Raw genomic sequence first — 14,787 nt, 5'->3', positions numbered from 1 at the left:
TAGGGACAACAGATAGGTCCGACCACGGGAAGGCATCTTCCCAGGGTACAAAATGATAGGACAACCCCATTCTCTATGAGGAGGTAAGACGTTAGCTTGTCTTTCGGAGAAAACATCGGTAAATGATTGATATTCTTTAGGTATAGATGGGACCTCTAATGTCTGGATTTTTCTCACAGGTCGAATCTTCAGGAAACAAGACCCCTGGCATTCCTCACTCCATGACTGAACCTGCGTAGTGTACCAATCAATTCTGGGGTTGTGCTTAAGCAGCCATGGGTATCCAATTATAATCTCATGGGAAGTCTTGGGAATGATTAAGAAGCTGATATGTTCAACATGAAGGGCTCCAATATGAAGTAGAGTAGGTTGGGTTCTTTTAGACACAGTTCCATTAGAAATAGGTCTACCATCTATAGAGGTCAAGGATATAGCATGAACCAAGGTGACGCAAGGAATTTGTAATCTGCCAAACGAAAGGACATGAAATTTTCTGCTGCCCCAGAATCCAGAAGGGCAGATATGAATACAGGACTAAACTTAATGTCCAGAGCTATGGACAAGACAGTCGTTCTGCTTTGGGGATGGAAGTATTACTCCTAATTGAGTGCCCCTGGGAATAGTTAGGAATGGTCGTTTCCCGGCTTTTGGGTACAGGAAGCCGCCAGGTGGCCCGTGTCTCCACAGTAAAGACAAAGGTTCTTTTGAATGTGTCTCTGATGTTCTTCTATAGAAAGACGGGTATGATTAACCTGCATGGGTTCTTCATCTGTAAGAGTGGGAGGAGAACGGGTAGGAGAAGGTTGAGGATGAGGCCTAAAATGATCAGCTCTGTGTTTCTCAACTTGGCGCCCTCTAAAGCGTATATCAACCTTGTTGAGAGGGAAATGAGATCATTAAGACTAGAGGGTAAATCACGAGTGGCTAGATCATTCTTTTTACGATCCGATAATCCGTGCCAGGAGGCCGATATTAGGGTTTCTTCGTTCCATCTGAGCTCTGATGCCAACGTCTGGAACTGAGTGACGTACTGACAGACACGATGGATACCTTGTTTCAGATTCATAATACTGGATGAAGCAGAAGTGGTTCTTCCGGGCTCATCAAAAATCCTCCTGAATGATGTTAAAAATTGTGGGTAATTATCCAGTAGCGAATCTGATCGCTCCCAGAGCGGAGAAACCCAATCTAAGGCTGAGCCGGACGACAAAGACACAATATAGGCCACTTTGGTTTTAGGAGTAGGGAAATTGGAGGATTGTAAAGTAAAATGTACATCACACATGACTGCCATCAAACTTGCCAGGTGTAGGTAAATACAAACAAGGAGGAACCCCAGAAGCAGATATCACAGAAGTGGAGACAGAAGTAACTGCATGCATACTTGGAGTAGTTAGTGTAGCTTGTAAGGTATCCTGACGGAGTGCCATTTCTTGTACATACTGTGCTATTTGCTGTTGCATGGTCTCTAATCCTTCCAGACGGGAAGCCATGCCATGGATTAAATCTGTTCTGGATTCCTGTCCAGTAGAAGAATCCATATGGCCAGTGCAAACTGTTAGGGCCTGTGTTTGTTGTGGACCAAGGGTGGTAATAGGAGCAGACACCAGAACAGGTTTAAACTGAAAGGTAGATTGTTTGATGTGAATGTTGGTAGACATGAACAATAAGATAAACTAAAGTACAGTAATAACAAACTAATATATGTGGCAGAAGGGAACTGTAGTGAGTGGGAATAAACAAATGTCCTGATCAGTGACAGAGATGAATGAGGTGAATCCAGATAGATTGTAAGGGGTATATTTACTAAGAATCAAGTTTGGGAGAGTTTGCAAACTCTGGAGAGTATGGGATTTTTTTCCCATACGCAAATGTACTAATATAAAGCTCGTGTTAAAAAAAAAGCAAACTCGTCCAGATATCCTGGTAAGCTGAATAGTGGCTGAGAGGGACATTCGGAAATGCTGTGAAGATGGCTGAAAGGAGAATCCGGTAATGCTGTGATGATGACTGAGCAGGAATGGGTTAACTGAGGAGACAGGTTCAGGCAGGAGTGGGTCTGGTGGAAGGTGCAGGGCTGATCTCAGCGGAGTGCAAGACAAGGCAGAGCGGTGCAGACTATGCAGGGAGCCAGAGGCTGACAAGGAGCTAGGGCAAGCACCGGAGCACAAGTCTCAGGTTCAGGAGCGCAAATACTCTCTCTCACAGCTGATGCTGTGAACACATTGCACTGGCAACTCGGGGCGCTCCAAACACCCTTAAGTACCCAGTAACGGAACATGACAGGCCAGAGAGAGCAGGTGACCCACAGACAATTGGCCTGCTATGTCACATGGCCAAAGACAAGATGGTGGTGCCCAGACAGCCGTGAGGCGGAGACGCCACTTACCCTTGCCAGGATGGCTCAATGCTGCCAGACCTCCACATACACGCAATGCCAATCTCCACATGCCAGCTCCCCCGCCAGAAGGACCGCGCCACAGTGCCCTCACCGGTAAGGACCGCAAACCTACATGCCGCGAAACTCTGGTCATGACACATTGTAGTAGATTGATTTGTAATTTCTCTTGTAAAGCGGGGAGCCTTATTCCTTTGCATTAATACTTATTTTATTTAGCCTAGACTACTGGTCTCAGGGCCAAATTCAATAAACTGCGACTAGCAGTGACGTCCAGTGAGGTTAATGGCTGGGGAGGCACTGGCTAGTATCAGAACCAGATTTACAGCTACATATATGATTATGAACCCGAGGGTCCTTATGGGCATTATACAAAAGTGCCTCAGTATATAGTGCTTGTAATTTGGTGTGTTTTGATCAGGGATGTGCAGAAAAGGTAGATGGGAGGCAGTGCCTCACCTGCCATACATTTTTTCTCTAGAGATTTGACTATCAAAATGATTAGAATAGTACAAAGAAGATATTTATAATATTTTCTTTACATATTTCGGTACTTGTGTACTTTACGGACTCATTGCAGAGAGACTTGTGTACTTTACGGACTCATTGCAGAGAGAACCCAATGAATGTTTTAAATGGTACTTTTGTACTTTACATACACGAGTACCGAAAGTTGTCCCCACCTAAAGAAGAAAGTTGTCCACTCACGGGCTTGCTATGCTCGCCACGCTTTGGGCTCGGTGGCTTGCTTCGCTCGCCACAAGGTTATATTCCCCCTCTATGCCCACTTTAATGGTAGAGAATGATGCAGGACACTGGCTGATGACGTCAGGGTCCTCTCTGTGAAGGGGATTTAGACATTACACATGATTGATAATAATAATTAGTGTAGGACACTTTGGTTCTCTCTGCAATGAGTCCGTAAAGTACACAAATACCCCCTCCCCTTTAGAATGTAAGCTCTCACGAGCAGGGACCTCTTCCCTCATGTGCTTCTCTTTACATTTTCTTCTACTCTTTACTCCCCATTAGGGCACCTAACACGTGACTGCCAACTCCCAGCTGCTTATTGTGAGTGCTTTAATCGCTATTGCAGCAATGTATATAAATCGTGTCCTTGTCCTGCACTGCAATGTACTGTAAGTTACTTGTTTCTTGTTCACTTATTAGTATTATGTACTAGGTAAAGCGCTGCGGAACACTTGTGGCGCCATATAAATAAAGGATAATAATAATAATAATAATAATAATATTTCTTATAATTTTTATAGTCAAAACTCTGGAGTGTGATAGGAAAGGCTCTGCCTCACCAACCTCACCTGACCGCACATCACTGGTGACTAGATAGTTCAACTTTCACCTCAAGTAAGAGCCATGGCCATGACTCTATACTATTCAATCAGAAATCCAAATTAAGTTAATGCAGTTTTCAATGTGAGTGAACATGGCTTTTAGTTCGCACCTCCAGAATAGATAAAAGTCAGGAGAAAATCCTTATTTTAATGTAAAAAGGACACAGTGCAGTACCATCAGGTCACCCCTTCCTATGAATAATAATGTGTTTAGAGGTTGCTCCGGCCATGCTACACCTCTGGTTGTAGGGCAGTTAGGTAAAATGTATGCTTTAGCTTTAACTATGGACCTATACATTGAAAGAGCGTACAGGCTACATTTACTAAGCGGAGAGTTTGAAATGTACCCATCTACACCACCTTCCCCCCATTTGTTTTAGTGGGTCCAACTTCCTAAAGGATTCAAGCCCTTTGCAGACTGGCTTGGTTGGCACTAAGGTGGAGAGATCTCATGCCAAGTGCCTCCCCTGCTATTGTGCCACCAGTCTTGGCTGATACAGCCTAATGAGGGTTAATCAGAGAAATCTCATGTGATTTTTAGTCTTAAATGCCTAGGATAGAATAACAATTTTAGGGGCTCCCCATGCTGTATTCTTTAATTCTTTAATAAAAAAAGGCTGCACAAATCCTAGGGATCTGCGCAGTGCTTTCCACCAACACACCTGCCAAGGGGCAGGTCATATTATTGAGGCAGGTTTCAACCTCACTGCTTAGTAATACCCCTTTTCCACCAAAAACTTGACTCCAACCCGGGATACTGAGCATGGACTGAGCACGGGTCGGAGCCGGGTTTTACCCCTTTCCTACCCACGGCTGGACTCAGGTTATTTCCCAGATCTGGCTGTTCACACCAGACCTGGATCTTCCATGACCCGGGTCTTCTGTCACTACAGTGGATGCTTGGAGATGATTTCAAGATTTCATCTCCAAGCGCTACTGAAGTCAGCCAATCTGCTGGTTTGAGGCATGACCCAGGTCATTGTAACCCGGACTACGCCATTTACACCTTACTGTGTTCAACCCTGATAGCATCCAGGGTCAGATTCTCAGGTCACTCTTGGTTTTTTTCAAGGACCCTTTTACATCATGGATCATTATTGTACTTGCAATTGTTACTGTCAACAGCCATGAATTAGCACTCACCAGGTTATGAAACACTGCATGAGTGGCCTCTCCAAACCCTTCAGGAGTCAGAGTATAGTGTACTGTGAATCTCTCATCATCCTGACAATTCAGAGTCCTGTATATGGGCTGGATCTTTATATAACTCTTACTCCTGGAGTAGAAATTTTGGACATTCCGTGTCTCCTCCTCATAAGTGGGAAACAAGGAGCTTGAACTGCAACAGCTTCCAGTAGACTTGTAACTGACCTATGTTAATAGAATACAATGCAAGCATGAGAATGCGCAAATCTAGGGATCGATAAGCCAATTGTCATTCAGTAGATCTCCGAACATTTTACTGTTACTGATGAGAACATTTTACTGTTACTGATGAGAAAATGTAATACATATGTACAGTATTAAACTGGTTAACTTAATTTTAATGAAAATATGACTGGGCTGCTCCTGTCCTGTTTCTCACCCTGAGTGTTACAGATGACTGATGGAAAGATGTGGTGTTAATGGAGAAATCCGCAGTTCCATCAGGCCCAGTGGAGAAGGTGTAATTCGTTCCATCAGAACCTACATAAATGACCACTGTCTCGTTGTTAATTGGCTTGCCAGCTGCATCTTCAAGGAAGACCTACACAAAGACATGACATTATCAGTGATGGTTAAAGTCGCAATTGTAACAAAGGAGTGTCACGTTGTGATTGGTGCCCTCTAGAGATGACCATCATCTTAACTTACCTGTCCATATAAAGGAATACCCCTCTTATAGCGGGCGTCCAGCTGTCGGAATGATACCTTTGCTATAGTGTTCTTAATGTCTGAGGAGCCCTCACCCGTCAACTCCACGCCTAATGGAGAGATCATTGTTAACGTCTCTTGTACTTTATTCCCCATTTCTCATGTGATTCTTTCACTCGTGTTTCATCTCACCTGTTCCATCCTCTGTTATTTTGGCTGTTGAAGTGATTTTCATCTGAAATACTTTGCGTCTCAACTGGAAGAGCTTTGTCTTCACCACGTCTGAGAAACACCCATTGTTATCAGCCTAAGGAGCGAGGACAGTATTACTAAGAGATGAAAGGACCACGTCATATTGCCTGTAACTATTACCGGGTCGGCTCTCCTAAACATGTGGTTTTCTTTGAAGTTCTCTTGCTGTTATGATTATTACCTGGAAAACAGTTGGCTTAGGATGTATTTTCATTAATTTAAAAAAAAATGTTTTTCTTGTTGTGCTGTTCAGCCAGAACAATTAGCAATCATGGGCCAATTTTATGCAAAAATGTGTAAATCAGATTGTTATCTATATACTGTATAAGGAAGTTTTTATGCCCCTAAATTCCCTTCACTTTAGGAAAGTTTACAAATGAAGCTCAGATATATTAATTTAGCTATTCATTTTATTACCATATAAATAGGTACACACTATCACATACAGTACAGCTCCCTGTGGAATGGTTATCCTCTCTAACAGACGCACACAAAGCTGCCTCTCTGTCGGGAACATGTGATCTTGCAGTATCTATGCAAAATGTGTTGCGCTAATCTGACTAACTCAAATGTCAGTTAATATTTGGGTCAAATGCTTTGGACACCATTGGGCCAGATGCAAAGTTGGAAGTAAATCAGGTGTGATACGCTGCACAGAGAAAATGAGGATAGTCGCCTGGATGTTCGTCTGTACACACATTTTGTATGCATCTTGTAGTGCGCCTGCCCGCTATGTGTATGCTTAGTGTGCTGCTGGCCATCATGCTCAGTGTGCGCTAGCACCAACCCCATGTGCAGAATATAAACCTGAAACAACGCTGCATGGATTGCAGTTGTGTCGGCACTCATTGACCTTTGCCTGCCTGAGAACACCCTATTACAGTGCAGTTATGCCTGCTCATTCATAAGTGTACATGCAATTGCATATCACCCTAACCGGAATAGTCTAGCTTTTCGGGCACTGTCCCGCCATCCCACCCATAGAGCGTAGTGTCCCGCAGAGGGGAAATGTGGGAAGATGAGCACCCTTGATAAGTTATAGCTACAGAATCAGATATGTGTGGTTTTTGTAGAGAAAAAATAAATGGAGTTACTACTTGAGAAAGCAAATGTAGCTATAACTAACTCCCCAATGCCACTTATACATTTATTTGGTAGCTAAAGAGTTAACAAACACAGTAGCCCCTATCAGACAGGGGGTGACTGCACCCATTGTAGGGAGCAAGAGCCTTGCAAAGTTGAGGCAACAGCGGTCACATGCAACTGAAGCTTCTGGAACGGACGGAATGAGTTTGAAGTGTGTGAAGATGCAGTGGGGGAGATGTTTAAACAGGTGATATGGGGGTTCAGTGGCGTCAGAGCACGTTACCTGCACTTATACAATTTCCTCCCCCATGTATTAATGTGACCATTCCAACAGCTGGAGCTATCGATTTTCGACAGCTGCAGCAGTCGTCACCCCACCACAGCAGTGACAGCTGCTGGGCTGTATGGGAGATCTCGCGATGCTTGTGAGATATTACGCATGCTCAGTGGAGCCAGCTGGAAGGTGAGACACAGCGTATCAGCACTAGGCTGATGCACTGTGGGCTCTGGTAGGGATCTCATCGGTAGTGTTTCCTGCTTCGCCTCGATAAAGAGGCGAAGCAGGAAGAGTTCTAGCGGCATCTTCCATGCCGCTATAAGACAACTCCCCAGTATACTGTAACCGCACGGGACTGCAACAAATCAATTAGAGAGAGCCAGAGATAATCTACAGGAGAGGAAGCCCTGCTCTGGAGTGGCAGTGAAGAAATGGCCATAGTGGGGGCTCACCAAAGACAAGTTGACCATAGCAACCAATCAACTTCTGTCATTTTATAGACTGTGGCAGATAAATGACAGCTAGGAGGTGATTGGTTGCTGTAGGCAACTTATCCACTTTATCTCTCTTAAAGAATTGATAGACCTCCCCCTTAAGAGAGGCAGCAAAGGCACATGCCTAGTGAGGAAGCAGCTCTACAGAGCATGGTGATTATGTGCCTAGGAGAAAATCCTGCCCCCGATCTGAGGAAAGAGAGAGTTCTAGGAGTATTCAAGGAACCAGAAGGTCTGAATTCTCCCTCTGGAATTCTGCTGTTACAGCTCAGCCAGTTTTAAATTTGAGAAGGTGAAATCCTCTATAGAGTGAATTAATACAAAAAGGAAGAACAGTGATCAGTAGCCTCTTGTGAGCAATAACCGAGTCCTCTTATGCTAAAGTTATACAGGGGCTGACAGTTAAAGTGACGGAAAAGAACAAACTGCCTACAGGTATCTCTTGCTCATCCCTCCCCTCAGCTGTGACTATTCTCCCACTCATAAATGAGGAAAAGAAGAGAGCTACTGTACTGAGATATTCATACAGGGAATAGAACTATTTTTTTATTAGCAGAACAATAATAGGAGAATACTGCATATATACTTGGTTTTATATCCAAAAAGCTATAAATGGTATAAAAACAATGTGTGGAATAAGTATGGGGGTGTCCAGTAAGTTTACATATAGAGAATTTAACATACGGCTCTATTTGAACACAAAAACGGCCTAATTTTAATTTATTTTTACTGTTATAATATATTGCATTTATTGTCTTAATGATTGGTGTAGGTTGCCAGCTGATGTCTTGGGAGTGATTTATTAACTGATATTTAATAGGAAATAAATACATATATTTTACTGTTTGCCAGCGCTTTCTTATTTCTCGCTTACACTGTACAGTACCTAGTGTCCTTGCACCATATGGCGCAAGACAACCGGCATGACTGAGAAAGCTGCTTACAATGAACCAGAGATGCTGGGCTTTGACTTTTCTCTCACAGTAATTGGTATAACCATACCTCCCAACTGTCCCGATTTCAGCGGGACAGTCTCGTTTTAGAGGCACTGTCCTACCTGTGGGCCGCAGTGTGCCGCGGGCGGAGGGAAGTTGGGGAGGACTTGCTAACACCACTGCTCTGTATCCATACACACAGTGCCGGCTCTTGAAGAGGCTGGGGGCTGTCCAGCAGCTCCCGGAGCACTGGGCAAGCCCTCAGCATGAAGAAAACGGGGGGGCCTGGCTCACGGACACGGCATTTCCCATGAGGCAACTGTCCCTCCCGGCCTCACTTAAATGTTGGGAGGTATGGTATAACACAAGCACTAAGTTGCAGATGAAACATAAGGGAATGTAGCGGGAGGAATAGCTGCGGCCGCTCATATCAGAACCTTTCTTACACAGATTTGAGGCTGAGGGGCCTATTCATCATCAGGGGGGCCATACGGCCCCGATGTTTAAGTATCCACCTCGCACCGGAGCAATTCATCAGGGTGGGGACAGCTGCTCCGAAAACTAGCTGTCTCCGTGATTAGTAGTGCTGCTACAGGAGCAGCAGTGTTACTTACCTGTCCCCGTTGCCAACTTTTTCTCATGTGTGACCTAAGGTCTCGCACGCACAAAGCCGCCGAGGAGTCAGTAAATGGAGGAGGCCGAAGGATCCGCTCAGATCCCTCTTCGCATCCCCAGAACTCATAGGAAGGAGTTTGCTGAATATCAGATGGTCCTATCGGACCCCTGATGATAAATGGCCCATATAGGGCAGCACAGATGGTGTAATGGTTAGCATTACTAGATCACAGCACTGAGGTCGTGGGTTTGATTCCCACTATGGCCCTAACTGTGTGGAATTTGTATATTCTTCCTGTGCTTGTGTGGGTTTTCTCCTGCACTCCAAAAATATACTGGTAGGTTAATTGGCTCCAACAAAAATTAACCCATGTGTGTGTGTATGTGAGCATGTGGTAGGGAATACAGCTTGTAAGCTCCACTGGGGCAGGGAGTGATTCCCCAACAATTCTCTGTAAATTGCTGCTGAATATATGTGTGCGCTATATAAATAACTGGTAATAAATAACTTTAATATGCAGAAACTAGCCTTCCCGCATGGTTACTTAACGGGCCATTTTAGGTATAATGAATGAATAAACCCTTCAATTGCACATTGATTTACAAGCCCCCAGTGGTCAGTGCATGCTAGTGTTAGACATCATCTGTTATTTTGATATTGCAACCACTGTTCTCAACTGTGTTTGTTGGTACAGTGTCACCAGTGTTCAACTGCTGATCAAGGTTGTAAAATAAAAAGAAAGTAGTCAGATGGTGTGTTTATCCAGGCTCTAATATAGAAGATGCTCCTATATAGCATTTTATCATTGTGAATAAGATGCACATTTCTAGCAAATAGGATGTAGCCAAGTAGTATGGACCCTGACGCGCTGAGAGGGGCTATTTGGTGCAGTTTAAGCCACAGCATATGAGGACACATCTGTAAATTGTTAGGAGCTGAGCTGCTGTAGGAAGAGACTTTTTAGGTCGTATTCTTTCTCATATACTGTATAATAAGCCCTAAAACATTAAGATCTTTATGGGCCGTGGGTCCTCCAATATTTGAATCATATAGATAAGTGCACCAACGTATTTTGGGCCAAGCACCTCTAAAGACAGAGACTCATTAAATTATAATTTTCTTGGAGATAGAGTTTATGTGGGAATGTTGTGTATGGCGTTATTATCAATAGTCATTGTTGTGGTTATTAAATTATTTGCAGTAGAATTTTATAGGGAACAAAGACACAGTTTACCTTCTTATTGTTTCAATACATCAAACAACGAAGCTGTTGTGCAAACAGCCTCTTCTAGAGGATAGTCAGTATGGTAACCTGTATATTACTTATTACTTACTATTTCTTCCTTTTGACTATTATTCTAAAAAAAAAAAAAAATCCTATAGAAATAGAATTACCCTGAAGGTTTACATACACTGTATTTGTCCTATTGTTATATTCTTCATATATAGGATAAGGTTGGATCATCCCCTTTTGTATCAGGTCATAGGGGCCTCCCAAGCTGGCCCCTGGTGAATACACTCCTTGCAAACAGTAGAAGACAGGGGTGGAGGCACCTCACCAGGAAGAGATCAACTTTGAAGTGAGAACAGTCCTGGGTGGAGGGGCCTCTCACCTACACCCAAAACAGGTGAGCAGGCAGGTGTGACAGAATATTGCTATTATTATAGGTATTTCTATTACTGTAGCTCTGTACATGGCAGGGTTGTACTCACTTGATGTGACAGTTCTACGCACACATTATTTACTTCTCCAGGACAGGAAGAATAAGTGTACACGCAACTTCTGCAGACACGGACATCAATCCTACCTGCAACTGGCTTCCCATACGTGTATCTGGCAAAAAAAGGAGATTGATTACATTCCACCTTAAAAACAGATACTATACCGCCCAAAAATATGAAACTCAGCTTGTGATAATTGACTGACTTCTGTGCTTAATCCTCTTTAATAAGTACAAAATATAGAAAAGGGCACCATGTTACCTGCATGGAGTCACCCAGCCAGCACCACCTGCTATGTTCCCTGCACCTGGCAGCCCAACCCCAGAAAGCACCATCCTGCCTCCGGCCGGCAGCGCCATCTGCCGTGATCCCTGCCTCTAGCAACCCAGCCAGCACTCTGCTTCCGGCAGCCGGCCTGCTATGGTAAGTGATGTGCGGCTTATCTGATGGAATCAGGTCGGTCCGCCCCTGTGCATAGCAGTGAAAAGCAACTGGCCTCTCTGGGGGCCTGATTCAGAGGGGGACGGTAATGTGTATGCAGCCGCGCATTCCCACGCTCGCAGCTGTGTAAACATGCTAATGTTAGCAAAGATCACCCGAGCATAAAGATGCCCACTGCTGCCTTCATACCTGCAAACACACATAAATATCGGAAAAATGGAAGGACATCGGTGGCCATTTTACCTTTGCAGCAGGCCTGACCTGCCGCAGCCTAGGGAGCTCTTCTGCCACACAGGGCTGCGTATGCACTTGCGGTGGCTAATTTATGCACGCCCTTGAAACGGTGTTCAAACGCCGAGGCACGCCTGCGTTTCCTTAACCACTCCCCGTCAACACCCCCAAATGGTCACTTCCTGTCAATCTGCAATGGGCCTCGGTGGTCTGCGGACTCATTGAGGGATTGGGCCTCGGTGGTTGGGCCTCGGTGCATTGGGCCTCGGTGGTCTGCTGCGATCATTGAGGGATCGCGCAGCTGCCTTTGTTCACGTGCACTGCGATGCATACTCATGCGCAATGGCAAACAATCGCTCAGTCTGCGTGCGAATTGCAATAGCGTCCACCTCTGAACCAGGCCCTAGGACCACATGTATCTTTTCCTGGGGTATATTTATCGCAATCCACATTTTTTATGCGGATGTGATAAATATGTCTCCTAAATTCACAATGTGAAAATTTATATTTTCATGCAAATTTCCCAAAAAGCTTTTGCCGGGAGATAAGCTCTGATAACAGCCTGTCCTGGCGGAGAGCTGGAAGCAATGATAGCTTATGCTACTGCTCTGCTTCCAGGTTCAGTGTCTGCATGTACTGCGCATGTGGTGAGCAATGGAGAAGGATCTGGAGAATCCCTCTCCAAAATAATCTGTGGAACAGTAACCCATAGTCTACTATAGGCTAATGCCATCTGTAGATGGTGTAAGCTAGCAGGGCTAAGTTAAGGAATGATTTGCATTCCAGAGCTTGGTAAATATAACAGCCTAGCAGCCCCCATAAAAACCTAAGGGGGCTGCAATGCTGTCAGAAATGGATGGGCTGCTGCAGATATTGGAGATACCTGCTGCGATCCCTCTGTATTAAATCCCAGGGTTCCTTATATTCCCTGCCTCTCATGTGTATGCAAACATACTTCTTACTGTGCTAACTGATTATTGTATTACTTATTATTTTGATGGTGTATTATATGCTTTACAATAAATTATTCTGGAACATCACTTCAATTATTTAAGTCTTAGGGGTCTATTTATCAAGCATTGACAAGTGTGGAGAAGTGAACCAGTGGAGAAGTTGACCATAGCAACCAATCAGCTTTCAAGTAGCATTTATCAAGTACATATAAAAAATAAATAATAATATAAAATAATAGGTAGGAACTGATTGGTTGCTATGGGCAACTTTTCCACTGGTTCTATTCTACACACTTTTCACTGCTTGATAAATAGACTCCATGATCATTTTAATATTGCAATTCAATCTATATTTTACATTTAATGATGAGTTTTCTTGGTAGTTATGAATTTTCTCCCTCCTCACAATTTCATTATCTATTGGCAGCACAACCATCTCCTCTAGCCCCCAAGTGCGCTGTATTGGAGCTATCCTTGAATCCTCCCTCCTTTTCAAACCACACATTCAGCACCTCTCGCAGTCCTGCTGTTTCCATCTCAGAAATATCTCCATGATCAGACCCTTTCTCACCCCGGACTCAACTAAGACCCTCATCCAGTCACTGGTCATCTACAGATTGGACTACTGTAACCTCCTACTTTCTGGCCTCCCTGACTCCCATCTCTCTCCACTACAATCTGTCCTTAATGCTGTTGCTGCTCGACTCATCTTCCTGTCCAAACGTAGTACATCTGCCTCCTCTCTCCTGCAAGCCCTACACGGGCTCCCCTTTCCCTTCAGAACCCAATTCAAACTTCTCACAGTCACTTATGAAGCCCTCGCCATATACTCTCCCATTTACATCTCTGACCTCATCTCTATTTACACTCCCACCTGCGCACTTCACTCCACAAATGTATGCCGCCTGTCCAGCCAACTGATTACTCCTCCTACTCCCGTCTTCGTGCTGCTCCCCACCTTTGGAATTCTCTCCCTCTTTCTATCAGACTCTCCACCTCACTAATCTTCAAACGGGCTCTCAAGACCCACTCCTTGAACAAAGCTTTCCAGCTGTTATGCTGCTACATACTCCTTCTTCCCAGTCTCTCCCCTCTGTGTCACCCTTGTCTGTTTGCCCCTTCTCATTAGAATGTAAGCTCTCACGAGCAGGGCCCTCTTCCCTCACATGCATCTCCTTCCCTTACTCATATATCATTTACTCCTCCTAACTCCCCTCAATGGCAGTTTGTTGCTGACACCCTGCTGCTTATTTAAGTGTTATGTAGCAATGTTTATAATCCTTGTCTTGTACTGTTAATAACTGTTTTCTTATGTGCTCATATGTCTATGTACTCTGTAAGTCACTGTAGAACCCTCGTGGTTCCATATAAATAGAGGATAATAATAATAATAATAATAATAATAATAATAATAATAATAATAATAATAGTCATATGCACCATTATTTGTAATAAAGACACCTGTATGATTGAGCTGGATTTATGTCTGACCATTTGATTTTCTTTATTTGCAAAGTACTCCACTCTTGTCCATAGGTATATTGGATTATACCATATATTTATCTTTGAGGGAATACATATGAAAGCTGCTTTTAATCATATAAAATACTAGTAGCATGTGATTCCCATAAGTATAAGGAGGCTGACATATCTTGTGGTCTTGGAAAGCAATACTTACTTGCCGCATACTGTCACTTTCAATTCTGTGTCAAGAATAGTGATAATTGGGGGCATTTTCACCTGTACCTCATATTTGGGTAATACTGTAAATAAATTAATAAATTGGAGTTACAATAATCATGTTCCATCTCAAATTTCACTTCGCAACTTCTGTTTAAAGAGAAAATTGATGCAGATTGGAAGATTGCAGGGACTTATGTGATTGGCCAACATTCTCTGTAAAGCGATGTGTAATATATGTGTGTGATACCCCTAAAGTGTTTATTGGACAGTTCATATATGTACATGGTACAGGTTGAGTCTCCCATATCCAAAATGCTTGGGACCAGGGGTATTTTGGATAACGGAATATTCCGTATTTTGGAATAATTGCATATCATAATGAAATATCTTGGGAATGGGACCCCAATATACACACAGAATGCATTTATTAGTTATATACACCTTATACACATAGCCTGCAGCTCATTTTATACAATATTTTCAATAATTTTGT

At 43.6% G+C, this 14,787-nt stretch overlaps 1 protein-coding gene across 1 annotated transcript in view; it reads right to left on the bottom strand.

Annotated features, from left to right (window-relative positions):
- Positions 1 to 14,787, bottom strand: part of LOC148518871 (alpha-2-macroglobulin-like) — a 178,041-nt gene that overhangs the window by 118,845 nt on the left and 44,409 nt on the right. Inside the window, exons 7-12 of the mRNA XM_088476978.1 lie at positions 14,290 to 14,374; positions 10,978 to 11,098; positions 5,797 to 5,911; positions 5,605 to 5,714; positions 5,336 to 5,497; positions 4,894 to 5,121 (exon numbers count right to left, since the gene is read on the bottom strand). Coding sequence (XP_088333104.1) covers positions 4,894 to 5,121; positions 5,336 to 5,497; positions 5,605 to 5,714; positions 5,797 to 5,911; positions 10,978 to 11,098; positions 14,290 to 14,374 — 821 coding nt within the window. The remainder of the gene's footprint in view (positions 1 to 4,893; positions 5,122 to 5,335; positions 5,498 to 5,604; positions 5,715 to 5,796; positions 5,912 to 10,977; positions 11,099 to 14,289; positions 14,375 to 14,787) is intronic.

The sequence above is a fragment of the Taudactylus pleione genome, unplaced genomic scaffold, assembly GCF_031769625.1.
Source record: "Taudactylus pleione unplaced genomic scaffold, aTauple2 ptg000198l, whole genome shotgun sequence".
Taxonomy (NCBI): domain Eukaryota; kingdom Metazoa; phylum Chordata; class Amphibia; order Anura; family Myobatrachidae; genus Taudactylus; species Taudactylus pleione.
The sequence above is the reverse complement of the archived record's forward strand: the minus strand, read 5'-3'. Positions and strand labels throughout refer to the sequence as shown.